Raw genomic sequence first — 25958 nt, 5'->3', positions numbered from 1 at the left:
GCAGGAGAATGCTGAGTACTTAGCACAGTGCCTGCTTCAAAGTAGGTGCTCCAAAATACTTGGTTTAAGTAATAATAAGATTTAAAAAGAAAAAAAACCCCACCTCATTTAGTGGAGGGTTTTGTCATAGCAAATTTGCGGAGCAATCAAGAGAGTGAAAACGCAGATCTACTCATGGGTGAGCTACTTCCTGGGGCTCCCAGATGCCGGGAGAGAGTTTGCAAAGGATTGAATCCCCGAGTTGGCAGATATTCCAATCAGATATTGCTAGGAGCTTGGAGCTAGCGATATTTGGGTGTTGTTAGTGCCATTCACACCCACAGGCTGGTGAAGAAAGGGCTCTCTCAGTGTTTTCTGATGAAGGAAGAGTGGTTTGCCAACTGGAGAGATAGATGGAATCTAACTAAGCAAGGGAAATGAAAGTCATAGAGATAGATGGAATCTAAGCAGGGGAAATGGAAGTCATTTGGCTGCGCTGCTAAAGCATCACACCTTCACTGCTCACGGGGTTATTCACTTTTCCTTTCTCTTTAATGCTAAGCTTACTGATGCACTGGCCCAAACCTGTTCATGTGGCTCTTGCTGTCTGGTCGCCCAGTGAGGAAGGAACAGCGGGCCTGCCAGCACCCAGGCTATGGGAATTGTCTCTGAGGAGACTTGACAGTCCAGATAGGCCACAAGGGGTTATTTCCTCTCCTCCTTTCCCATCTTCTGGTTCCCAATGCCCTCATGGTCTTCTCTCTCGCCTTCTCCTCAGCAATATAAGATCAAAGACTGTAAGTTATTCATTCACAGTTGAATGGAACACATTTCAAAGTCAGGGCTGCTGGGTATCTTGGTCTCAGAGTTGCCAAGGTTGAAGGCCCACGTGTTTGGGTCCAGCAGCTCTGTCTAGCCCCGGCCCTGACCTCTGGAGCCAGCCCTGCCTGACCCCTGCCCTTCCCACCTGTCTGATTTCCTCCCTGACTCTTCCCTGTCCAGAGTTCCCTGCCCCACCTTACCCCAGAGGAAACCCAGTATCAGTGTTATTACCCCCTGCCGTGAGGGTGTGTCTGTGGCCTCCAGGGCTCCTGTTACCCGGGACTCCCAGGCTGTCCCTTCAGATGGGAGCAGGGAGCCTGCATGTTTGAGAGGAGTGCCTAAGATGACCCAAGCACTGGACCGGTAGTTGTGCTAACAACCACTACAGCAAACATTTGATGCATGTGCCACGTGCGTCAGGCATTCCTTTTAGCACTTTTTAATGTAACATCCCTATCTCGCCCATAACAACCCTTAGGCGGTAGATACTGTTTCTAACCTGGTGTAACAGACGAGGAGACTGAAGCTCACAGAGGTCAAATGACTTGCCCAAGGCCACACAACCCGCAAGTAGCCAAGCTGAGATATGAATCCAAGCATCTGATACCAAAGTCCAACGATGTACCACTCTGTTAAAGCATATGCTAGTTCATTTATCTTTACACTGACCTCACGTACAGATGGGGAGACCAAGGTCTTGAGAAGATAAGTGACTCATTCTAGGTCATGTAGCCAGTGAGTGGCTGAGCCAAGATTTGTTTTCTTGTTTTTTTGGAATCTCAGTCTTTATTGGCTGCAAGGCTTCACACGCTCAGTCCGATGCCAGGGCTCAGACCTTGTTGAAAGCAGCAGTGTCAACGCTCTGCGCATGCTCCTCGAACTTGGTGATCTCCTCTTCCAGCAGGTCCGTGCCCACCTTGTCGTCCTCCACCACACACTGGATCTGCAGCTTGTGGGTGCCGTAGCCCACAGGCACCAGCTTGGAGGCCCCCCCACCCCAGGTCAGCCCGTCCATCTGGATAGACCGCAAGCAGGCCTCCAGTTGGGCCATGTCCATCTTGTCATCCCAAGGCTTGATGTCCAGGAGAATGGAGGACTTGGCCACCAGGGCAGGCTTCTTGACCTTCTTCTCGGCGTACTGTTGCAGCCTCTCCTCCCGCAGCCGGGCAGCCTCTCTGTCCTCCTCCTCGTCGCTGCCGAGCAGATCATTGTCATTGTCCTTGTCGTCCTCTGTGACGGTGACCGCCTTCCTGGTGGGGGGCTCCACTTGGTGCACGGGAGACACGTGCTGGGTCTGTGGAGCTGTGGCCGGGTGGGCGGGAGAGCTTTTCTCTAGCGCACTCAGCCAGGCCTCCAGCTTGGAGACAGCCTGCTGCAGATCCTGCACCACCCCTCGCAGGCTCTGGTTCTCCTCTTCCAGGCTGGCAATCTGGATGACAAGCTCACTGTGGTCTCCACCGGGCCCACTGGAGGCCCCAGGGCCTGAGCTTCCAGCCAGGGACTTCTGGATGTTTTCTCTGGCTCTCGTGATGTCACGGAGGATCACGCTGATGCCGTTCTCCTGGCGTGAGGAGCCAGCCACGGACCCGTTCATCTGCTGGTAGAATTTCCTTTCTGCATCATCATATTTGAACTTGTCAAACCAGATCTTCTCGTGCACTAGAAAGTTTGTGGCCATTTTCACACCAGCCAAGGACACAGCGACCAACGAGGAGGGCTCGGCGTGTGTGACGGCAGAGGAAAAAGCCTGAGCCAAGATTTGAATCCAAGACATTCTAATTCAGGATCGATGTCCTCTGTACCGCCTTCCCTGAGACTGATGGGTGAGCTGACATTCTAGACACCCTTACGAAGGGAGGGATGAAAGAGACCCACTTGCAGACCCAAGGAGACTCAACCTGTGTGCTGGGTGGGGTGGGGGCCCCAGGGAGCCCTGGATGATGATGGATCCAGGGTCGGGAATTTCTTGAGCATGAATGTCAGCATATGTGTCTGTGATACGGATTCAATCTAATGCCACCCTCACTGAGAGATTCAGAAGAGCTGACAAAGGAGAGAAACAGAAGCACTTCCTCTCTGAGCTGTTGCTTTCCAATGAGCTTTTATCTCCAAGTAGCAAAATAATCATAACCCACAGCTCCTGCGTGTGGCTGATTAGCTTTGCTGCAAGTTTCATTTGATTACAACACAAAAGTCTGTCCGTGACTTTGGTTGCAGCTATATGGCTGCTTGCTTACAACTGAAAAATAGAGGTAGAGGGACCAGTAGGGCCCAGGAGCATCAGATAATGAGGTTGGTGCTTTAAGAACATGTTCATCAACAAAGACCATTTGTGTGGCCCCATCCAGTGTGCAGAGCCACTCTGTATGTCATCTTAATGGGTCATCACAGCAACCTGGGGCTTTCTTCCCATGGGGCAGTGGCCAATAGTTTCAGCCATTCACAGAGGGTGGGGAGGAAGGGGAATAGGATGGAGACAGTGTTTGGTTTATATAAAAACTGTGAATGTGTGGATTGGAGGGTGTGTATTTCATTTTTAAGACAAATTAAAAACCCAATCTTGTCTTGTGCCTGAACCTGAATAGTACTAATCTTATTTATGTTATTTCTGAGTGCTTGCTATGTGCTGGGCACCGTGCCATGTGTTTACTCTACAGAGCAACTTTATCCAGTGGGGAAAAATACTAACCTCATTTTACCGGTGAGGAAAGGGAGGCTGGGACAGGTGGAGTGAACTGCCCCGGAGGTACAGCTAGTAAGGGAAGGAGCTAGGATGTGAAGTCAGGGAGTATGATTCCAGAGCCTGTACCTTTCTTGCTGGGCTATTCTGCAGGAGAGTGTCTCTCAGGGACCCTGACTTACCACAAAGAGCCCGGTGGGCAGTGGGAATGCAGGGTCCTCTGGCAGGAGGGTCCTCTGACCCTCTAACCTGCAACTTCCTCATCTCTAAAGGAACGTTTCCTGATCCATCTCACAGGTGATTGTGGGGTAACTCCTTGCTAGCTATGAAGCACTGTTTAACTGTTCATGGATAGGAGGCAGTGGTGAGCAGGGCAGAGGGAAATCCTTCCAAGAAGAGACAGATTTGGACAAGGGGGTGCAGGTGGCCTGAGACCTGTGGCCCAGGTTTGGAACCTTAGCACATGCTTTTCCCTCTGCTGTGAATGCCTTCCCCTCCCCCCTCTTCTCATGACTGGGTTTTTAAAACTTTCAGCTGTCAGCTTAAATGTCCTCTTTTCAGAGAGATGTTCTCCCTTCCCACCCCTGGTAGACTGGCCTGAGTCCCTACCTTGGCCAGCCCTGGGGGCTTTCCCTGACTCCTCCACTTCATCCCAAACCTCCCTACAAGACCCAGCCCTACCTATGTATGAATTATTCAGGGAGAAGCTGAGGACTCATTATGGGGACAAATATTCCAGCAAAAGCCGTCTGGCTGGAGAAGAGAGAGAGTGGGGTGGCATTTATTGTCAGGAAGCAATTTCTCATGGTAATTAAATGCTCACACGTGTGTGTGTGTATGTGTGTGCGTGTGTGTTGGGGAGATGTATTTTATCACTGTCCCCCTCCCAGGGTCTAATCTAGCCTGTGTCATACCGAAGTCCTGGGTCTAAATAGCACCACCCTTCCCCTGACTTGGGGGAGGAGGGGTGGTGTCGGTTCATGTTTTTGATTAAAGAAAAAAAGAAAGAATCAGAGCCTCAGTGAGGTTTCATGAGAAATGGTGGGAGCAGCAGGGTCAAGGGGAGCTGATTATGTAGATGTGTTTAAGCTCTCATCCGGGGATGGATGGCTTCCATAATCCCACCGGGGGCTGAGACCCCGGCTGTGTTTGCTGGCTCAGATGCAGCTGGGGCCATTTCTCAAGTTCATGGAGGAAGGGGATGAGCAGGTGCACAGGAGGCGGGGCTGCCTGTCAGGTGAGGGCCCTGTGGGGGGCGGGGGGGGAAGAGTTGTGGAGGAGCCCTTTCTCTTCTGTAGCATGTACTCAGCCTCTGTCCCCACAGGTGTGTCTGCCTCTGGGCGACACTTTGTTGGACAAATGCTAACCTGGCCTCTGCTACAGACTTGCTATGTAGCCCTGAGCTGGTCCTCTGGTCTTTCTGCTCTTGGGTTTTCAGTCTGTAAAATCGGGTGAAGCTTTGGAGATAGATGGTGGTGATAGTTGTACAGTAATGCAAATGTATGTTATGTATATTTTAACACACACACACAAATTCTAAAAGAAAAATCAAGTGAATCTGTAGTTTCTTCTGGTCTTAATGTTCTCTGTATTGATGATCCTGGATTCAAACAAATGCCAAAGGGCTTATCATTATTCCAAGAACAGGCTGTGTGACCTCAGCTAAGTCCGTTTCCCTCTCTGATTCCACTTCCTTTGGTGGTGGCAGAATGGCTTCTCCAGACCTGGCCAGTTGCTTCCCCTCACTCTTTAAGTTTCCTGTCATGTCTCTGAAGTTTGCCGCCTCTCCAGAGCCTGGACACCCCCTGTCTTTGGATCCCCCAGCATCACTCGTCTCAGCCTCTGGTGGCTTTTCGTAGAGGCTGAGGGGGACCTCTGCTTGGCTATTGAGTGAGCCATTGAGAATTTCATGGATAATTCGGGAACACAAGTCAAACAGGAGGCTGGAAGCTCTGGATTTATGAAGAAAAATGAGTCAAACTTGGCAATTTATGAGCAGCTCAGAATAGCAGCATGGTGGGGGGTGGGGAAGGCTGGAGGACTGCTCTGAAGGGTTGGGGGCACAGTTGGGGGAGGCAGAGGTGCTAGTGGGGCTGGAGAGAGCATAGGGAGCCTGGGCCTTAGCACCCAGACCACTAGCTTTGTGGGAAGTTGTCTGTGCCCTGGACAAGTGGACAAGTGTTGTCCAGTGAGGGGGCAGGGACTCCTCAGGCATCAGAGGGAGGGTCCAGCCCACAAATCCTAATTTGGTCTCCCTGTGGCCTGGCCTTGGCTGGGTACCCAACGGAAGGGAGGTGAAGGCAGAGAGGGGGCACATTCTCCAGCCTTGGGGGGCACACAGCCATAATGGAGAGGCTTAGCTGGCCTTCCAGGGAGAGAGAGAGAGAGAGACAGAGAGCGACAGAGAGAGAGAGAGAGAGAGAGAGACTCTCACTTGTCCAAGAGGCTTCTTTTTGAGTTTTTTCCAGTCTTCCAGGTGGGGCCCACAGTCTGAAGGTGGTGAGATACTTCACATAAATCCAATCCTAGCAGCCCAGAGGGACATCCCAAAGGCCACCCCAAGGTCAAAGCCCCTGAAATTTTATGGGTCCCAGTAGAGGTGGGGTGGGATGGGAATCTGACTGGCTTTGCTCCCATGGCTGACAGATAGTGCCTTGTCCCTGTCACCTCCCCAGCATGGTTCCTCCTGGATAGTTCCACCTTCTGTCCAGTTTCCTCCACTTGGGATGGACTCCAAGCATTGCATTCACAGGTACAAGGTCTAATAAAAATGGCTTATGTCTGAGGATCAGGGATGGAGAAAGTAGGGATGAGCCCCAAGTAGACACTGCTTGTCTGGGTGTCATGGAAAAAGTTCACATCACCTGTTAGGGCTCAGTTGCCTCATCTGAAAAATGGGAATGGCTTTCCCTTCCATCAACCCCTCTCATACTTACTCATACAGCTCATAAACTGTGATATGACTGAAATAAAATTATGAATGAATATGTGTCTGTAATCCTCTAAGGTGTTGTGTCGAGGTGGTAGATTCTTTTATTAATTTTCCGTGGGAATCAACCTCAATCACCTCTCCTTCTTGGGCTTTAGATTCCCCATGTCTGAAATGAAGAGATTAGACCAAGTCAACTCTCAGTCTCTTCCAACTTGAACAACATCTAATCCTATAAACTATCTGGGTAACTCAGTTCCTGATCAACACATTCCTAGTTGAGGGTGGGAATTTAGGGTCCAGAGCTTGGAGGAGGCAGGGTTTTGTTCAAACAACCACTTAATAAAGTGATTTCTAGGTAGGGGGCCTTACTGCTTTCTCTTGATCTCTTCCAAGGTCCTACTGAAGATAGGGCTAGATGTGTGCATTCTTCTGACTTAGATGGGTGGGACTGTCCCTTAGAATGTATCAGAAAATTTTCCCCAGAGCTCAGGTTATACAATGTGGAACATTCCCATTTTAAGAACCAAAGGACATGGAATGTCAAGGGGCTTAAAGCCTCCTGAGGTAAGGGTGAAGACGCACTGTTGACTTGGGAATCATTATTTAGGGTCAACAAAGTTATTGAGCTCATACTGTGTACCAAATGCCATTCCAGGTGCTTTCATGTTCATTTTTCTGTTTGGTTCCATAATAATCATGGGAGGAAGGCAGTGTTACTGTCTTTTGGTAGATGAGGAAGGTGAAGCTCAGAGAAGTAGAAGGGCTGTCCCAGGTCACAGAGCTGGGAGTGGTGGAGCTGGGACACAAGTCCAGGTCTGTCTGATCTCAGAGTCAGAGCTTCCCCTGAAAAGTGACTTCTTATTCCAGGGTCACTTTTATGTCCATTAAAGCCACAATGTCATCTCACCATTGGTCTGTACTGATTTCTCTTTGATTATGGTGATATTTTCCTGTTTCTTCATATGTCTAGTACTTTTGGATTATATCCTAGACATTGTGAATGATATATTGGAGAGACTTTGGATCTTACTATATTCCTCTAAAGAGTGCCGATTTTTGTTTTTAATTTGGCTGAACTCACACTTCAAACTTTTATCTCCTCTCTGGTGGGCAGCAGCTGGAATCTTGGTCCAGTTCTGGTCATCTTAGCTGGGCTTTTTGGAGCCTTCCCTGTGCATGTATGTTGAAGGATCAGCCAGAGATTTGGGTAGAGTTTATACATAGACGTTAGAGCTTAATCTCTGTGGCTCTCTCCTTTCTGGAATTTCTGCCATCACTTTCAGCTGCTGTGTTCATCCACACTTTCTCTGATTCTTCAAGCCACTAAGGCTGCAGGTTTCCTAAAAATTGAACTATCCTGTAGGACGCTGACTGTGGTCTTCCCTCAGGAGGAATCCTTTAAAAACATGAAATACACCCATTGTCCTTCTTCCAAGTGTCAATTACTCTCTGATTTCTGCCTGCTTTTTGTTTTACCAGTGTCTTTAGGTAGTTTTAAAATATTTTATCCAGCATTTATAGGTTTTTAAAAAATATATTTATTTATTTGGATGCACTGGGTCTTAGTTGCAGCAGGTGGGCTCCTTGTGGCATGCAAACTCTCAGTTGCAGCACCAGGGAAGTCCTCTGAGTTTATAGTTGTTATGTGTGGGAGGACAGGTCTGACAGGAGCCACTTGACTGTCACTGGAACTTTTGTTCTCCTTTTGAGCACGAGGTTCCTCTTACGGCTCTTACTAGACAGGGTCTGTTCTTAAAGCTACGCCAGGCCTAGCAGTCTCTAGGAATCTGGTATTTAACTCACAGTAGTAGGTATTTATGTGTTGTCACTGGCTTTTAGAAATGTACAGCTGTGTTCATGACAGACTTCTGGGTGGCTTTGCATCACGTGCGTGTTCCCTTCAGTATCACCTCTCTTGGGAAGGATCACTTCTAGACTGCAAAGGGCATCCAACCTCAGGTCTCCCTTCCAGGTGCCAACATGCAGGGAGGTGGAGGGGCAGGCTTTGTCCTTCTCAGAGGCACCCTTTTGGCAGTTTCCACTGGGAGAAGAGGGGTCAGGAGGGAGAAGGAGACAGATTCTCCAACTCACCAATGTCATCCACGTATGTATCCCTTTAAACTCTGCCTTAGGGAGTTTGTCAGATGGCCACCACCTGTCTCGGCTCCTCCAGACACCTTCTGGAGCTGCAGGTGTGTGCCAAGGGCTGGAGAAAATTGGCTCTTTCCCTAAGTTCCTTTTCTCTTTTGTTGGCGATATCAGAAAGGCCAGAGCATCATGGCAAAATCCATGTGTTGTTGGTTTTTTTAATTTTATTTATTTATTTATTTTGGGCTGTGTTGGGTCTTCGTTTCTGCGCGAGGGCTTTCTCCAGTTGCGGAGAGCGGGGAGCCACTCTTCATCGCGGTGGGCGGGCCTCTCACTATCGCGGCCTCTCTTGTGGCGGAGCATAGGCTCCAGACGCGCAGGCTCAGTCGTTGTGGCTCACGGGCCTAGTTGCTCCGCGGCATGTGGGATCTTCCCGGGCCAGGGCTCGAACCCATGTCTCCTGCATTGGCAGGCAGATTCTCAACCACTGAGCCACCAGGGAAGCCCCCCATGTGTTTTTAAAAATGTTCCTTCTTTGTAGAGGGGTTGTTTTTCTCTCCCTTTTCATCTTAAAGAAATCTTGTGTGTTAGAGAGATGAAGCCAGAAAGAGAATGTCCCTCTGATGGCTGAGAATTGTTGTTTTAAAGGCTTTGTTTAAGCCGCTCTTAACAAAACTCAAACATCTGGCTTGTGGTGCCTGAGTGCCAACTTTCAGCCTGAACGGAATGCATGAAGATGGCAGGCACCCAGGCTGGAGGGAAGGAGGGCAAAGCCCGCTGTGGCGTTCTTGGCTGTCGTTGTCATGGCCGTCATGGCCACTGTCTGTGCTGTGCCTTCTCCGTGGGGCAGGGACAGGGGCGGGGGCAGCAAACCTCTTTCTCGAGTATGTCTTTATGCTAGAGACATTTTGCTAAGGGGAATGTATCCATGTCCAGCTTTCAGGGCTTAAAATCTAAAAAAGAATCAGGCCTTCAGCCTAAGAGAAGCAGGGCTGCCGGGAAAGGGAAGGAAGGTTGTATTACATTTATCCAACACATGTTCTGTGCCGGGTATTTCATATCCATTGTCACGTTCAGTTCCTGTGACAACTCCATGAGGGAGGTGTTGATGGCCTTTCATTCCAGGTAAGAAAACTGAGGTTATAACTCGCTGAAGTTTACCCCATTGGCAAGTGGCAGAGTCAGGAGTCAATCTCAAGGCTGGTGCCTTCTAGAGTCTAGGTTTCTTCCATCATCTCCAACCTCATCAGGTCCAGCTTTCACATTTGACAAGCAGGGAGACTGAGGCCAGAGCAGGAAAGGGCCTTGGCCAAGGCTCCTGAGGTAGGAAGCAGAGCTGGCGCTTGGCCTCTGTTCTTCAGCTGGCGGGAGGAGGATGAGTGTAGAATGGTGCAGCCTGAGGACACCAGGGCTGTAGCCCCTCGGAAACTGCATGGCTCCCGGGACCTGGTGGCCCTTACCTGAAGCCAGTGGGGGTGGGATGATAAAGAATGCTGGAGTGGTGCCTGCTGATGCACCGCTGATCTGTCTGTGAGCATCTGTTCGCCTGCTCTCTGATCATTGTGTGGGCGGAATCTGCCCATTAGTATTTCACACCCAGGGTCTCAGCACAGCCAGGCAGTTAGGATGCCCAAGATTGGAATCTCTTGCAGCTGCCTCTAAATGTGTAGTCAGGAAAGCTTTCTCCTCTATTCTTGAGCCTCAGTGTTTCCAGCTGTAAGATGGAGGCAAGGGACCTGCCTTGGAGGATATAGGAGCAATGGAGAAATTCCTAAATGATGTTTGGGAGGCCCTAGAAATTAAGTCAGATGAATACAGGGCCTCCCTATCATGAGTTGGTCATTTGATCTTTTTCTCCCCACTCTCCTTGCTCTTCCCTTCCCTCCTTTCTTCCTTTTTCCTTTCATGACATTTGTTGAGCATCTGAATGGCCAGGAATAGTGGCAGAAGGAAGGACTGGGACGTGGGACTGGGCAATGGAATTATGGAGGGAAGGGTGAGTATGTTTGGAGAACTTCTCGAGACTCTCAGGAACTGGGGGAGGCATAGGAAAGAAGGAAAAGAAACTGTGGTAAAGGTAAAGGTGGCCATCAGAGCAGAGACAAGCCCCAGGAGAGGCCAGAGGAGGGGAATTTAGGGGGATATCGGGTCTTCACGTATCGAGAACCAGGCTAAGCCTGAAGAGACCCCAGCCAGGGTGGGGTCTGTGTCCTTTTCTATCGAAACCACACCTCAGAATTCTTTTGTCCAGGATTACCCCAAGGAACTCAAGGAACCAGGCAGGGGCTGCTGTAGGTCCTGCTGGCTGGGATCCTCTCTGGAAGTCGCAGGGTCTGTGTCCCGAGTCTGGGGGAGGGGACCTGTTCTGTTGACATTTGGCAGGAGGTCTTTTTGTGGTCTAGATCCTAAGGCAGTATGTCCTAGTGAGGCTGCCCATGGGATCCTCCAGTGCTTGGTCCATTCTGCCCTTGGCACTCTGTTCCCACCAGTGAATTGGATGGGGGAGCTGTTTCTCCTTGAGGATTGCAGTGTCTCAAAGACAAGGACTCTGTCATGTTCATCTGGGTATCCCCAGCCCCTAGCCTACCTGTGGCTGATCAAAGTCAAGGCTGAGGCAGTATGGAAGAGCAGAAAGAATAGGGATGTTCAGGTTGATCAAGTCTGAGTTAGCATTCAAGTTCTGCCACCTTTGAGCTGTGTGACCATCAAAGGTCAGATTCCCCTAGTAACATGTTCTGTGACCTAACTTTGTGTGGGGGAGGTTTATAGGGGTGTGTGCTCGGGAAGAATGCCTCTACGGGAGTGAGAGAAGCAGGATGGGGCAGAGGGAGAAGTCGCGTCGTGGTGCAGTTGCAACAGAGGCCTCGGCTGATGCCATGGGGAGTCCTGGGGCTGGAGTGGTCCTTGAGAGTCGTCCCAGCTTGAGACAAAGGAGCCAGACCTTTGTATCCCCATTGTCCAGTCACTGGATGTGGGCTCCCAGGGAAGGGCTGGCAGCTTTGACAAGGCAGCTCTCAGCTGAGGGCAAATGCCTGAAGCAGGACTCAGCTGTGAAGCTCAGTAGTTCACAGTGCTGGCGGCCTCAGCCCTGGAGGGATAGCATCCATCACAGGGATTTTGAGTAAGCTGCTTAGCTTAACTGAGCCTCAGTTTCCACAATTGTGAAATGTAGACAATTGATTTATTTGTTCAGCACCTCTGTCAGGTGCTGGGAAACATGGCAGCAAAGAAGACAGACAAAGTCCCCACCCTCAGGGAGCTTACGTTCTAGCTGGAAAGAGAGATGACTAGAGTTAGAGGGTGCTAAGTTCCGGGGAGCAACCTAAGACAGAAAGGAGACAGACTGCTGAGTTGGGTAGTTCTCTGTTTTATATATGGAAGGCAGAGCAGAAACCTAAAGGAAGTGAGGGAGGGTGTCATAACACCATCTAGGTCAGGGTTTCTCAATGTCGGCACTGCTGACATTGTGGGTGGGGTAATTCTTTGTTGTGGGGTTCTGTCCTGTGCGTTGTTGGATGTTTAGCAGCATCCCTGGCCTCTACCCACTAGGTGCCAGTAGTTGCCTCTCTCCTGTTGTAACAGCCAAAAATGTCTCCAGATATTGTCCCCTGGGAAGTGAAATTGTCCCCTGGTTGAGGACTACTGGTCTAGAGGAAGAGAGTCCCAGGCAGAGGGAACAAGAGCAAAGGCCGAGAGGTGAGAGCGTGCCTGGTGCGTCCGTGGAACAGCGAGGAGAGCGGTGTGGCTGGAATGGAGTGACCTGGGGAGAGAGCGGGCAGAGGGGATGGAGAGAGGGCGGGTCATGAAGGACCTTGTAGGTCATTGTCAGGATTTTGGCTTTGACTCTACCTGAGAAGGAAGCCCTTGGAGGGTTTTGCACAGAGAAATGATATGATCTGGCTTATATTTAAAAGGAATTCCTCTGACTGCTCCTTCACAGCGGTGATGGCAGATTAAACATGAGGTTTCTGACACACAACAGGGGCTCAATAAATGTGCCTGTCATCCTCAAGAACAGGTGGAGTGCACCCTTGGTTTGCATTTGACGTCATTGTGCAACTTGGCTACCATCCCATCCTAGGAATATATAGTTACGTTTTTGTGACTCAGGCCTAAATGAGGACCCAAGAATTTTAAGAGCTGGAAGGGGCTTTCAGGTGAGCGGAGCCTAAACCATTTATTTGAGAGAAAAATACTGAGCCTAGGGAGGTGAAGTAACCTGGACAAAGTCTCCCCCTGCATCAGTGGCAGTGCTAGGGTTAATCGCTGTAGAACTACTCTTTGTGAAGGGAAGTCTTTGATGCTGACCTAGTTTGTGCTGCCTTATGTGTGTGGGTTTTCTTTAATTAAAAAGAGAGATAAAATTCAAAGACAAGAAGAAAGTGCTCAAGGCTGGATGGGCTTTTGCACAAATAAAGGATTTGACTGGAAAATTAGTCGTAAAATAATAATAATCAAAAGATGGAATCCGGGAAGCCAGATTGCCAAGCCAGCACCATAGTAGATCGTTTCTGAAGTAGTGGAGCTACCATGTTGTTTCTGCAGAAGGGGCAAAAGGAATGGTTGCTGTGAGACCCACTTACAGCCGGCTTTGTGTTCTCGGGTTTGAGTGATATTTTTCTAATGGGTGAGTCCCATTCTTAGATGGGAAACGAAGGCAGAGATAACCGTGAATTTGACCCCACTGACTGATGATGTTCATTGTGGTGTAGACAGAGCCTGGATGTAGGGCCCCGGGATCTGGGCTTTATTGGGTCACCACTGTCTGGTTTTGTCACCTTGGTCAAGTTATGAAACGTTCTGATACTTCCATTTCTCACCTCTAGACCAGGGTCAGTAGTTCCTCCATTTTCCCAGGGTGATCCAAAGAGAAAAACACTTTATCTCCCAGTTTCTTGGCTCAGTGCTTTTCATTGAATAGGTGCCTAGATATACATTTGTTGAAGGAATGAATATTTATAGAGAAAAATGAGGTGACGTGTGGGAAACATTAAAGTAGAGCATGAAGGATTTTGTAAGAATCTCTGAATATTGGTGGGTGAACTCCTGGTCTCTGGTGAGTTGGTGGGTCCTAGATTGAGAGGTTTCTTTTGTCCATCCACCTGCCACATGCCACAGGCCACACTGTATGGAAACTGTCCAAGTGGGAGAGTTTCTCTTCTATGCCTTGTGAGACTTGCAGAGGGGTGGTTCAGGTATCTGCATCTGGGGCACATTTCATTGCCAGGGCCTGATACTGGGGCCATTCCTGACTCCCATGGGCAGGGGTAGGAATAAGCATTCTCCCAGGGCTTGGGGACCTGCCCCAGTTCAGGCAGGACCGCAGGAGACACAGTCCCTGCTCAGGGTGACTTCCTCAAGCCCTCAAAGGAAACTTTGAAGTCTGTAGACCTGGGATTGAATCTTGGCTCTGTCAGTTGCTATTATGTGTTCTCGGGCAAGTTGCTAAAAACCTGCCTCAGTTTTTTTCATATGTAAAGTGGGATTATTATAAGCAACAAAATAAAAAATAGATAAATTGGACTTCATAAAAATTAAAAACTTTTGTGGATACTTTCAAGAAAGTGAAAAGACAGCCTACAGAATGGGAGAAAATATTTTCAAATCATGTATCTGATAAAGGACTTGTATTTAGAATACATAAAGAACTCTTACAACTCAATAATAAAAAGGCAAATAACCCAATTAAAAATGCACAAAGGATCTGAATAGACATTTCTCCAAAGAAGATGTACAGATGGCCAATAAGTACATGAAAAGATGCTTAACATCATTAGCTATTAGGGCAATGCCAAGCAAAACCACAATGATATATCATGTTATAACGGTAGGATGACCATAATCGAAAAAGACAAGTGTTGGTGAGGATGTGGAGAAATTGGAACCCTCATACACAGATATTGAGAATGTAAAATTGTGCAGCCACTTTGGAAAAACAGTTTGGCAGTTCCTTAAAGCAATTCCACTCTTATGTATACACAAGAGAAATGAAAACGTGTCCACACAAAAGCTTATACACAGATGTTCATAGCAGCATTATTCTTAATAGCCAAAAGGTGGAAACAAACCAAATGGCCATCGACTGATGACTGGATAAACAAAATGTGGTATGTTTATGCAGTGAAGTATTATTCAGCAACAAAATGAATGAAGTACTGATACATGCTATAGCATGGTGAACCTTGAAAACATTATGCTAGGTTAAAGAAGCTAGTCACAAAAGATCACATATTGTATGCATCCATTTATATGAAATATCCAGAATAGGCAAATGTATAGAGATAGGAAGTAGATAAGTGGTTGTCTCCGGGGGAATGGAAGGGTGGGTGGAGTGAAAACTAAAAGGTTTGGGTTTTTTGGGGAGAGGTAATGAAAACATTCTAAAGTTGGTAGTGGTGACGGTTGCACAACTCTGAGAAAATACTAAAAACCATTGAATTGTGTACTTTAACGGGTCAATCTTAAAGTATGTGAATTGTATCTCAACAAAGCTGTTAACCAAAGAAAAATGGAGTTATTAATAGGTCTACCTCTCAGTTTTGTTGTGAGGGTCAGTGAGATAATGCACAGCATCTGGTATGTAATGAGCTCCCAGAATATGTTAATTATTTTATTATTAACATTATATAGGAGGGAATTCCCTGTGGTTAGGGCTCTGCACTTTCACTGCAGGGGGCACGGGTTCGATCCCTGTTCGGGGAGCTAAGATCCCGCAAGCCACACAGCTCAGCCAAGAAAAGAAAAATTATATAGGAGATAGGGGACAAAGTAGCTAGCACAGCTCTTGACAAAGAGTTGCTGGCTGTGGTGTTAGTGCCTATCCTGTTCTTTGTACAGGCAAATCTGAGAGGTGCAGAGAGACTCCCACTGAATCCAGGTCTCTGGTCAGCACATGCCTTTAGATCTTTACACCTCCAATTTGGAGACCTCCAGTGTTAAGCAGCCAGGGGAAAGATTGGTTTGGGCCCCATTACAGTGTTATTAAAACCACAGACCTTTACGTTTCTCTGGAGAAACTCAAATGGGCATTTGTGGGCTAGGGACCAGTCTGTCAACCTGTCCCTATTTCACCTCCTCTTGTCCCCGTTCCTCACTCAGGTAGGGACTCAGCAATTTCTTTTCTTTTTCTGGGATTACTCAGTAAGGAGCTGAATTATTGTTTTTATTAATGGGACTCCCTGAGCATTTTCAATTTGAATTCTTCCCTGTAGCCTAAGTCTCCCCGCCCCAGTTTCTCTTTGTAATGCGGATTAGCTACTTGGAAGGATATTTTACATTATTTTGCTCCCAGGAGGGATGGGGAAGATAGGGCTGATATGGGGGTTGTGTGGGAGGTTTTGGTACAAAGGTGCTAGTTTTAGTGATTTTAATTCTATCCCCCACCTCTGGTCCAGGACAGAGCCGTCATTCGCCCTCCTTCTCCTCCAGCCTCTCTCCCCTCTGTTCCACATACCCGACGTGGGTCTGGTGAGAGGGAGTTATGGGGCTGAGGGGGAAATGCACCATGTGGATTCCTTTATTTCCCCACTGTAAGGTCTAGTACACACAGGGAGTTTCAGGGTCCCGGTTTCACATGGGACATGTGTGAAGGAGAGGGAGAGAGATTGTCTAGTGGATGCTGATTGTTCTCTGGGGTAGCTTCAGCCACAAACGAGCTGCCTCACCCACAGCCTTACCCCTCCCGGGGTGGTTTGCCTCCAACGACTGCTCACTGTTGGGAGGGAGGTATAAGGGCTCAGCCCCCTTCCTCAGAGTGGGACAAATCTGAAGGGCCGTCTCAGCTCCATCACTCCCTGTGGGATCTGCTGAGGCCTTTGCTATGACTATATCACAGTTCAATTCCCCCCTCCACCCAATCCTGCTTCCCTCACTCCTGAGATAGACACAAGCAGCCTCTGACATCCAGGAGCTGGCCTTACACTTAACCTAGGCCCGTTAGACATAAACCCTCTTACAGAACACTGGACGAGGCCACTCAGTGACCACGACCAAAGGAGGCACAAAACAAGACCACTCTGTAATCTCGTCTAAGCAAAGACAAAAGCATGACCACTGTGCAAACCACAAAAATAACAAACATCCTCCTTTACTGACTAATGTGACTGGTGCTGCTTCTTTACCAACTATGGCTTCAGCGTCACTTTGGTCTCTCTCCTTCTAGATTAGATTTATTAAGCCATCTGAACATATAATCACAGATGCGTATGAAGCATAGAAGAACCCTTGTTTCCTAATAGCAGCCAATTCAGAGCAAAATCGAACCATCTCCTAAATCACCTGAAATGAGTCCAAATCCTGTAAGTCCTTTCTAACATCCCCTTACTGAGATGTCCTACAAGTCCTCATGATGTTCCTCACTGCAGCAAGCAGTAACGCCAACTTGCTCACCTGTGGAGGTGTTCCTTGGGGTCTTTGGCTGGAGGCACTGATGCTCTTCCATGGGTGTCGACCCCCAGGAAACTCCTAGGAAACTTTCTGAACATGAACCGCCGTCTCAAAGTCTACCTAAATCCACCTGAGAAAGTTAGTGCCAGGAGTGGCCCAAGAGGCAGCACCTAAAATGATCTTGGAACTGAAGGGCAGAAAAAACTGAATATCAAGCCCAGTTTGCTTCTCCAAGTCATAACCATGACTGGGAAGGAGTGGGATCCCCGGACTTGCGATGGGAACATCTGGGTCAGTGCACCTGAATATCATCAATCTTCAGATCCCCCTGGTCCTTTGGGCCTGCAGATGGCCCGATCTTCCCTATTAAAGGCCACTCACCTCCTCTGCTCTGCCCTTGCTGGAGGATGATGCAGAGGCCTTGGACAACATACACTGCCCTTAGGCTCCAGCCCCACCTCTCCTCTGGTCGTCAGACAAATTACTGGGGTAAAGTGAACACATAACTTGGCTGGAGGAAGTGCTGGGTCTGCTATAAAAGGGAAGGGACTTTATACCCTAGTCATTGCAGGACCCAGACAGTGTGTTCCAGCAGGAGTGAGTGAATATGTACAGGATCCCTTACAATGCAAGAGGGCTAGGAGGCACTCATTCTCCCAGCTGCTGGGAGTGTTGGCAGCTGATAGCTCTCGGCTGAGTCCTCCAACAGTTTCCCTCAGCTGAAGAGAGCTACTAAGACCAAGATTACACCTCCTTCCCAACATAGGCTTCATTCAACAACTGACAATGGTCTGGGGAGGATAAAATTCCGGCCCCCTCTCCTCAAATTGGGGTGACTGCAGGGCCATTCCAACTCCAGAGCTGTCTTTGGGAATCAGGTGAAGCCTTTGTTGCAACTGCATTGCAATTCATCTCCTCTGCCCGTTTCTTCACCCTCTCCTCAGGGTTGATCCTGGAGGCACTCCCATAAATTTCCTGTGTGTAAATTTCTGTTTTTATTTCCCCAGAGAACCCAATCTCAGACAATGAGAAAGAGAATGAGAAGAAAGAAGATGTGAAAAGCAGGAATAATGGAGGAAAGGGGATGGACCCTCTGAAGATACGGGTCCGTCTCTGGAACTCCAACTGAGGCTAGATGTTTCAGCCCTCATTTCAGTGCAGAAGGCTCTGCAGGGGGTGAGAATGACCCATTAAAGTGACATAAAAGGGCAGTTCTCCATTAACAACTAGAAGTGGGGCAGAGCTGTGGAACAAGAACAATGGGAAAAGGAGATAGGATAGTTGGGAATGAAAAATAGTACTGTTGGGATAAAACTCAATATAAGGATTGAAAGGTCAAGTTGAAGAAAATTCTCAGAAAGTAAAAAAAGAAAAGGACAAGAAAAATAAGAGAAAAAAAGAAGAGACCAAGAGGAGCAATCCAGGAGGTCTAACATCTAAGTGATAGGTGCTCCAAAGCAGACGGAGGGCTGAAAATTATCAAGAAATAATGCAAGATAATATCCTAAAGCTGGAAGACCTGAATCTACATACTGAAAGGACCTGTGAGTACTAGACCAGTTGTATAGCCATATGAAAAAGAAATGAACATTAATCCTGGTCACATACCATATACAAAAATTAATTCAGGATGGATCGTAGACCTAAATGTGAAAGGTAAAACAGTATAGTTTCTAGAAAACAAAAAACAAAAAACCCAGAAGAATAGCTTCATGTCTTTGGGATGGGCAAAGATTTCTTAAATAGAATACAAAACCCACTTATTATAAAAGAAAAATCACTAAATTTAGGGCCTATTAAAATTAAGAACTTCTCTTCAGTAGAGATGACATTAAGAGAGTGAAAAGACAAACCAAGGACTTGGAGAAGTATTTGTAATACATATACCCAGCACAGAAGGTATATCTAGACTGTATATAGAAATCCCACAAACTCATAAAGAAACTGTAAAAATGAGCAAAAGATTTACAAAATAAGTCAATAAAATAAAATGTCAATAAAGAAGTACAAAATGGTCAATAAACACACTCAAAGGTGCTCAATATTATTGTCATCAGGAAATGCTAATTAAAACCACAATAAAATACCACTATACCCCTACTTGAATGGCAAAAATAAGAGGTCTGAAAGTACTGATGAGAATGTGGAGCAACTGGAACTCTCAGACATTGCTGCTGGTAGTTTAAATTTGTACAACCACCTTGAAAAACTGTTTGGCAGCATCTACAAAAGCTAAATTATATGCCTACCCTGTGATCCAATAATTCTACTTCTAAATGTAGACTGAAGGGATGTGAATACTTATTTCCACTAAAAAAACATACACAAGAATGTTATAGAAACATTGTTCATAGTAGCTTAAAACTGGGGACGGTTCCAAAGGTCCATTGCCCTTTGTATAAATAAATTGTGGTATACACAAATGGAACATTATGCAGCAGTGAAAAAGAACCAATAAACTCTACATGGAACAACATGTGTCAATGTCAAAGACATAATGTTAAGCAAAATAAGCTAGGCACAGAAGGATACATACTGTAAAAGTTCATTCATATGACGCTGGTGAAACTAGTCCATGGTGATAGAGGAGAGAATAGGGGCTACTTTTGGAAAGCTGTCAAACAGGAGGAGGCATGAATGAATTCATTAGATACTGGAAATGTTTGTATCTTGATACATATTTCTGTAGTTTACAATATGTAAGTTACAAAACTACATGTAAATTCCAACGTAAACAAATAAGAAACGGCCCACTGAGTGCCCAACACAATAAATGAAAAAAGTCCACACCAATTTTGCACATCATTGTGAGTCAGAAGAACGAGAGGAGAAAGGAATATTCTAAAGATTGCCAAGAAGGAAATCAGATCACTTACAAAGCAGCAAGAATCAGACTGGCTTCAAACTCTCATCAGCAACATCAGATACTTTATAATTCTGAAAGAAATGATTTTCAATCCAGGATTTCTGTATCCAGCCAACCCGTCACGCAAGTTGCAAGGACTCATAAAATTTATCTCCTGTAAATCCTTTTTAAGGAAGCGACTTGAGGATGTATTACAATAAATGAGGGAGTAATCCAGGAAAATGGGGAAAATTGGGAAGATAAGAAGCTGTAGTAGATAGAATTCAGAAGAGCAGGGATGAGTTCCAGGGTAAGAGCTGTGCACAGGCCTGGAGAGCAACAATTCCAGATTGAAGCAAGAGGACCAAAGGTCCCAGCAGGCAGGGATGGTGGTAATGGTGGTAATCCCTAATGGAAAGGGGCACTGGATAGAATACGCTTTATTAAGACTTCTAGGACAAAAGAATAAAGAAAGACAACTTGAAACTTATAAGCGCCCGCACGCGCACACACACACACACACACACACAGCTATATCTGAAAGAGAACTGTAATTATAGTACACTACTTGGCTCTGCAGTGAGTAGTCTTTACCTACGCACAATAATGTGCCTAGTGATTTTTTAGCAATTTTCATCTCTTAGAATTAATGCAAAAGGCTTATCATGGTTATAGAATAAATGTAAATATTATCAACTTTACCAACATAAAAGTATAAGTATGGATGACAGAAGTTAGGAGGAAGAAGTGGGAGACGTGAGGTGAAGGGAAGGATAGGAGTATTAATATCCTCTTTTTACAAAGTGCAACCCTAGAGGGTAGAAGATCACAGAGGTAACCAATGGAAGAAGTAAAAATAGAGACATGGCAGGAGGGGGTGGAGGTGGTGCAAGAGAGGTAAATCCTTGTCTATTACAGTAGTAAGCCAATAGATTGTGTCTAAAACTGATGCATGAAGAAATATCAGCAGAGGCATATTATTTAGAAAAATGAAGGTAAATGTAAGAAGAGACGTTTTAAAAAGTTAGACGTGGCTGCCTAGGGGGAACAGATCTGGGAGTAGGAAGTAGTTTAGCAGGATACTGTATTGAACCTTGTGCATATATTATTTTGAATAAAAGAGTTTTTTGGCATTCTTTTTCTTTTTTGTTTTGGGTTGAGGAAGGTAGACACGGATCAGATCAAAGAGGAGATTATAAAAGCCTTTCTCTTTTTCTAAGGATCATCATGGTACCAAGGAACCCTGTGACAGACCCCACCTGGGAAAGGACTTGAAGTCATGCTTTGACATCTGGGGACTGAACTCATTCAGTTTTTATAGGAGCAGGGATTTGAGGACATTGAAATGTCACTAATTTTCTTGCCAAGTCTTCTCTGTGATAAACTTCATCCCCCCCTTCTTCTCCCTCAAAAATACAATTTTCAATAAATAGCAAGCTCATAAATAATACGGGGCACCGCAGCTCCTAATGAAACAGTGACAAATGTTATATCTTCATGGGATCAGGAGAAATAACAAAGGGGAGCATGGGGAGGGGCCTGGAGCCCCCCGAGCTTGTGAGATTTTATTAAAAATCCTTTAAGTTTCATGCAACCCATTAAAGCAATTCTTTTGCAGGATAATTAAACATCATTCAGAGACGTCACTGCATTATTAGGACGCAGAACCTAAGCTTCTGCAGGTGAAGGGTGGGCTTCGAGTCTGGCCAAGAGAAAACGGGCTGGCCTGGGTCCTCACCTTGGTCCCCTGCTGGATAACTGTATGGCCTGGGGGAGTTCCTGTTACCACCTGGGTTGCAGTCTCTTTATCTGTAAAATGGGAGCGTTGGACTGGATCTGTGTTCCTAATCTGTTTGGGATGGTAGACAGATTTTTCTCCCTCCACAAAATGCACAGCCACACATACAATTTTGTAAATAGTTTCAGAGGGCTCATGGCTCCCTGATGCACATCTGTGATCCTCTAAAGTCATTTCAGCGTGGGTACTCCAGGATTCTATTCTTTTTCTTCTCTATGGCTTACAGCCTACAGCAACTGGCTATGGTTTTCATCAGACAGTTGTTTTAACAGCGTGAAGCAGAGCTCTTCAAGAAAGTCCTTGCTCTCCATCGGTACCACCTTTCACTAAGCACTGGCTGGTGGTACATGCAAGCTCCCCTGACTTGCAAACATCTGACTTGGGAAGGTCCTATATGATCAGCCAGCTGGCCGGTGCTGTACTCAGTACTGGTTCCCTTCAGATCCTCTTAGAGGAGACCAGCTCCTTGGGACTCCAAATCCCTGAGGTTCTGGCCTGCCTCCTGAAGCCATGAGGTGAAGGGGAGCTCTGTGTGGCTCACTCTCAAGTTTCCTAGTTCAACACCTGCAGGTTGCCCCAAACTCTCCCTGTTACACTGCTGCTGGAAGCCAATTTAGCAAATGATTTCCTCTACTTAGCAAGCAAATCTTCCCTCCTCCACCCAGACTGGGAAGGCCCATGTACCTTGTCTGCTGTCCCTGCCTGGTGTCCAGGTCCACCTATTTTCCTGGGTGTGCCTGGCTGCTCATCAGCCTGACATGCCTCTCCTTGCCCCCCAGTCTATCAATAGCAATTAGAAGAGTAATAACTACCATTTCTCAAGCACCTTCTATGTGCTTGATGCCAAGCATAGTATCCCCATCCCCATGGTTATAGAGGAGGAAACTGACACTCAGAGAGGTTAAGGAATGTGGCCAAGGGCACACAGCTAGCAATGGCTATGGTAGGCAGACTTACAAGATGGCCTTCAGTGATTTTTACTTCCTGGTATTCACACCCTTGTGTAATCCTCTCCCCTTTAGTGTGGGCTGCTAGACCAAGTGACTTGAGTCTAATAAAGAGAATGTGGCAAAGGTAATAGGATGTCACTTTTATGATTAGGTTACCAGAGTTTGTGACTTCCTTCTTGCTAGCATACTCCATTTATTGCCCTCTGGCTTGTATGCTTTGGTGAAGCAAGATGCCAGGTGGGAGAGGCCCATGAAGCAAGGAACTTAGGCCCTCATTGCAATAGCCTGCAAGAAACTCAGTCCCACCACGTGAGTGAGCTTGGAAGCGAATTCTTCCCCAATCAAACCATCAGATGAGACTACAGGCCCTTGACTGACACCTTGATTGTAGCCTTGTGAGAAACCACGGTTTGCAGAGGACCCAGCTAATCTGTACCCAGACTCCTGACTTGCAGAAGACGTGAGACAATGAATAAGTGTTGTTTTAAGCTGCTGAGTTTTAGGGTAATTGTTGCACAGCAATAGATAACAAACATGATGGTCAAGCTAGGATTTGAAGCCAGGTCTGTTTGTTGTTAACATTCTGGGTTGATTCTGCTGCACCAGGCTGCCTTTCCCTACCTCTGCCCTTTAGCCCCGGTGTGGAGGAGCTATTGGCAATTTGCAGGCCCTGTAGCACCTCAGTGTCCAGCTCCAGGGCTCACATATGCAGTGGGGGGTGCAGGAGACAGCTACATAGCTCAACCTGGAGGCTGGTGAGAGAGCATTGGACCAGAAGACAGGCTATCCACTTCTCACCTGAGCTTTAGCCTAATGAGGCTTACGACTCTTCAGGCCTCCATTTCTCTGTGTCAGCAAGGTTGTTGGATGAGAACATCATTAAGGTTCATTCCACTGGCTCTTCTGAGTTAAAGTTGGATCCTCAGGCTACAGGAGGCCCTTCTAGGCAGCCCCAGCTCCAGGATGAGTGTGACATCACCTGGAGGGGCTTGAGATTTGGACAGAGGTTGTGGGAAGCTGCCCTGCTTGTTTCTGGGGAGGGCAGTTGTGCTTGAGCCCCTGGTGGGGTCCTGCCTTGGTCCCTGAAATTCCTATCTAACCACCATTTCCCGGAGGTCTTTCAGTGACCTTTGGGTTGGGGGAAGGCCAGCGGAGTGGAGGCTTTGTTCCCAGAGCAAAGGGCAGGGGCAGTGGGACTGTGAGTGTGTGTTGAGAAGGGTGCTAACTCACTGGGCTTCAATAGGGAGCATTTATTATGTGCAGGGGGATGTGATAAATGGGGGCCCATCCTCCCTCTGTCTTAGTTCATTTCCCTGGCCCTGGGGTGATTTATGCAGCTGCATTTATTGTCCTGCGAGGCTAAAACAGAAAAGTTATCCAACTTCTTTCTTCCTCTTCTTTCCTTGCCCTTTTCCGTTTCTAGGCAGGGGCAGGGGTGAGAGGAGGTTTTTACCCTCTCCTATAAATTATAGCTGTGGACATGAAAAGATGCTCAACATCACTAATTATTAGAGAAATGTAACTCAAAGCTACAGTGAGGTATCATCTCACGCCGGTCAGAATGGCCATTATCAAAAAATCTAGAAACAATAAATGCTGGAAAGCATGTGGTGAAAAGGGAACCCTCTTGCACTGTTGGTGGAAAACCAACTATGGAAACAGTACGGAGGTTCCTTAAAAAACTAAAAATAGGACTACCATATGACCCAGCAATCCCACTACTGGGCATATACCCTGAGAAAACCATAATTCAAAAAGAGTCATGGGGCTTCCCTGGTGGTGCAGTGGTTGAGAGTCTGCCTGCCGATGCAGGGGACGCGGGTTCGTGCCCCGGTCCGGGAAGATCCCACATGCCGTGGAGCGGCTAGGCCCGTGAGCCATGGCCAATGAGCCTGCGCGTCCGGAGCCTGTGCTCGGCAACGGGAGAGGCCACAACAGTGAGAGGCCCGCGTACCGCAAAAAAAAAAAAAAAAAAAAAGAGTCATGTACCACAATGTTCACTGCAGCACTATTTACAATAGCCAGGACATGGAAGCAACCTAAATGTCCATTGACAGATGAATGGATAACAAAGATATCCATGGCACATATATATACAATGGAATATTACTCAGCCATAAAAAGAAATGAAATTGAGTTATTTGTAGTGAGGTGGATGGACCTAGAGTCTGTCATACAGAGTGAAGTACGTCAGAAAGAGAAAACAAATGCCGTATGCTAACGCATATATATAGAATCTAAAAAAAAAAAATGGTACTGATGAATCTAGTTGCAGGGCAGGAATAAAGAGGTAGACATAGAAAATGGACTTGAGGACATGGGGTGGGAGGGTGAAGCTGGGACGCAGTGAGAGTAGCACCGACATACATACACTACTGAATGTAAAATAGTTGGCTGGTGGGAAGCAGCTGCATAGCACAGGGAGATTAGCTCGGTGCGATGACCTAGAGGGGTGGGGTAGGGAGGGTGGGAGGGAGGCTCAAGAGGGAGGGGATATGGGGATATATGTATGCATATGGCTGATTCGCTTTGTTGTGCAACAGAAACTAACACAGTATTATGAAGCAATTATGTTCTAATAAAGATCCATTAAAAACAAATATTATAGCTGTGGATACTCACACAGCCTTCTCTGCTTTCTTTGAACTGCATAGAGTCCCTGAGGTTCAGAGAGACCTCCTTTAATGCTCCAAAGAGGCAGAAAAGCAGAGGGCTTAAGAGTGTAGGCTTGGAGGCAGACCACTGTGTTTGAATCCTGGCTCCACCACTTACTAGCTGTGTGACCTCAGGGAAATTCCTTAACCTCTCTGAACCTCAGTTCTGTAAAATGAGGACAATAGTACCTTATCTCACAGAGTCCTTGTTAGTACTGAATGTGACAGAGTATGTAAAGGGCTCAGCACAGTGCTGGCACATAGTAGGCAGGCAATAAATGCTAGTGATGATGTCTATTCACAGTCCTGAGATGTCACTAGCCTTAAGTCTGCTGACCTTGAACTCTGATTCTTCCAGGAGCTGTCAGTTGCCTGTCTTGTCAAGTTCTGTTGCTCTTTGGAAGGTGGCACTTTGGTTCTAATTTAACCTTGTTTTCCTGCTGCTTCTTGAATGGGGCCTTCAGTCTTGTCTTGGAGGCAGCAGAGGTGGGAGGCCGAGGAGGAGGGGGAGAGGGAAGAGAGTATGATGCTGGAACCCAGAGGCAGGAGGCCTGGCTTCTGAAGCCCATCTTTGCATATCTCTTTATAATTCACCAATAGTTTTCACTTTCATCACCTCCTTTTTTCTCCCATCTATAGAATGGAGGTTATCAACATGTGTGAAGTTTTATTTTCACTTTACAGAAGAGAAAAACTATGACTTAGGGAGGTAAAGTTGGTTGCACAGAGTGACACAGCTAGAATGTAGAGCTGAATTCTAATCCTGATGTGTAGGCCCCTATTTAGGGCCTTTACCATTTTCCCAGGGCTGCTGGTGACCCTGGG

At 46.9% G+C, this 25958-nt stretch overlaps 1 protein-coding gene across 3 annotated transcripts; it reads right to left on the bottom strand.

The window, feature by feature from the left end:
• Positions 1-1630: 1630 nt before the first annotated feature.
• On the bottom strand, positions 1631-2524 carry LOC132478536 (elongation factor 1-delta-like). 3 transcript variants are annotated; one of them, XM_060081728.1, is made up of 2 exons: positions 2248-2519; positions 1631-2193 (listed from the first exon to the last, which is right to left on the bottom strand). In XM_060081728.1, exons 1-2 carry the CDS (start codon positions 2477-2479, stop codon positions 1631-1633), a joined length of 795 nt encoding a protein of 264 aa, XP_059937711.1. In that variant the 5' UTR covers positions 2480-2519. The 3 variants fall into 3 exon arrangements, with proteins under 3 accessions (XP_059937711.1, XP_059937712.1, XP_059937713.1); XM_060081729.1 differs by having other exon boundaries at positions 1631-2283; positions 2356-2519; XM_060081730.1 differs by having other exon boundaries at positions 1631-2524.
• Between the last annotated feature and the right edge of the window lie 23434 nt (positions 2525-25958).

Source organism: Mesoplodon densirostris, chromosome 18 (genome assembly GCF_025265405.1).
Source record: "Mesoplodon densirostris isolate mMesDen1 chromosome 18, mMesDen1 primary haplotype, whole genome shotgun sequence".
Lineage (NCBI taxonomy): Eukaryota > Metazoa > Chordata > Mammalia > Artiodactyla > Ziphiidae > Mesoplodon > Mesoplodon densirostris.
Note: the sequence above shows the minus strand (reverse complement) of the source record. Positions and strands in the feature narration are given on the sequence as shown.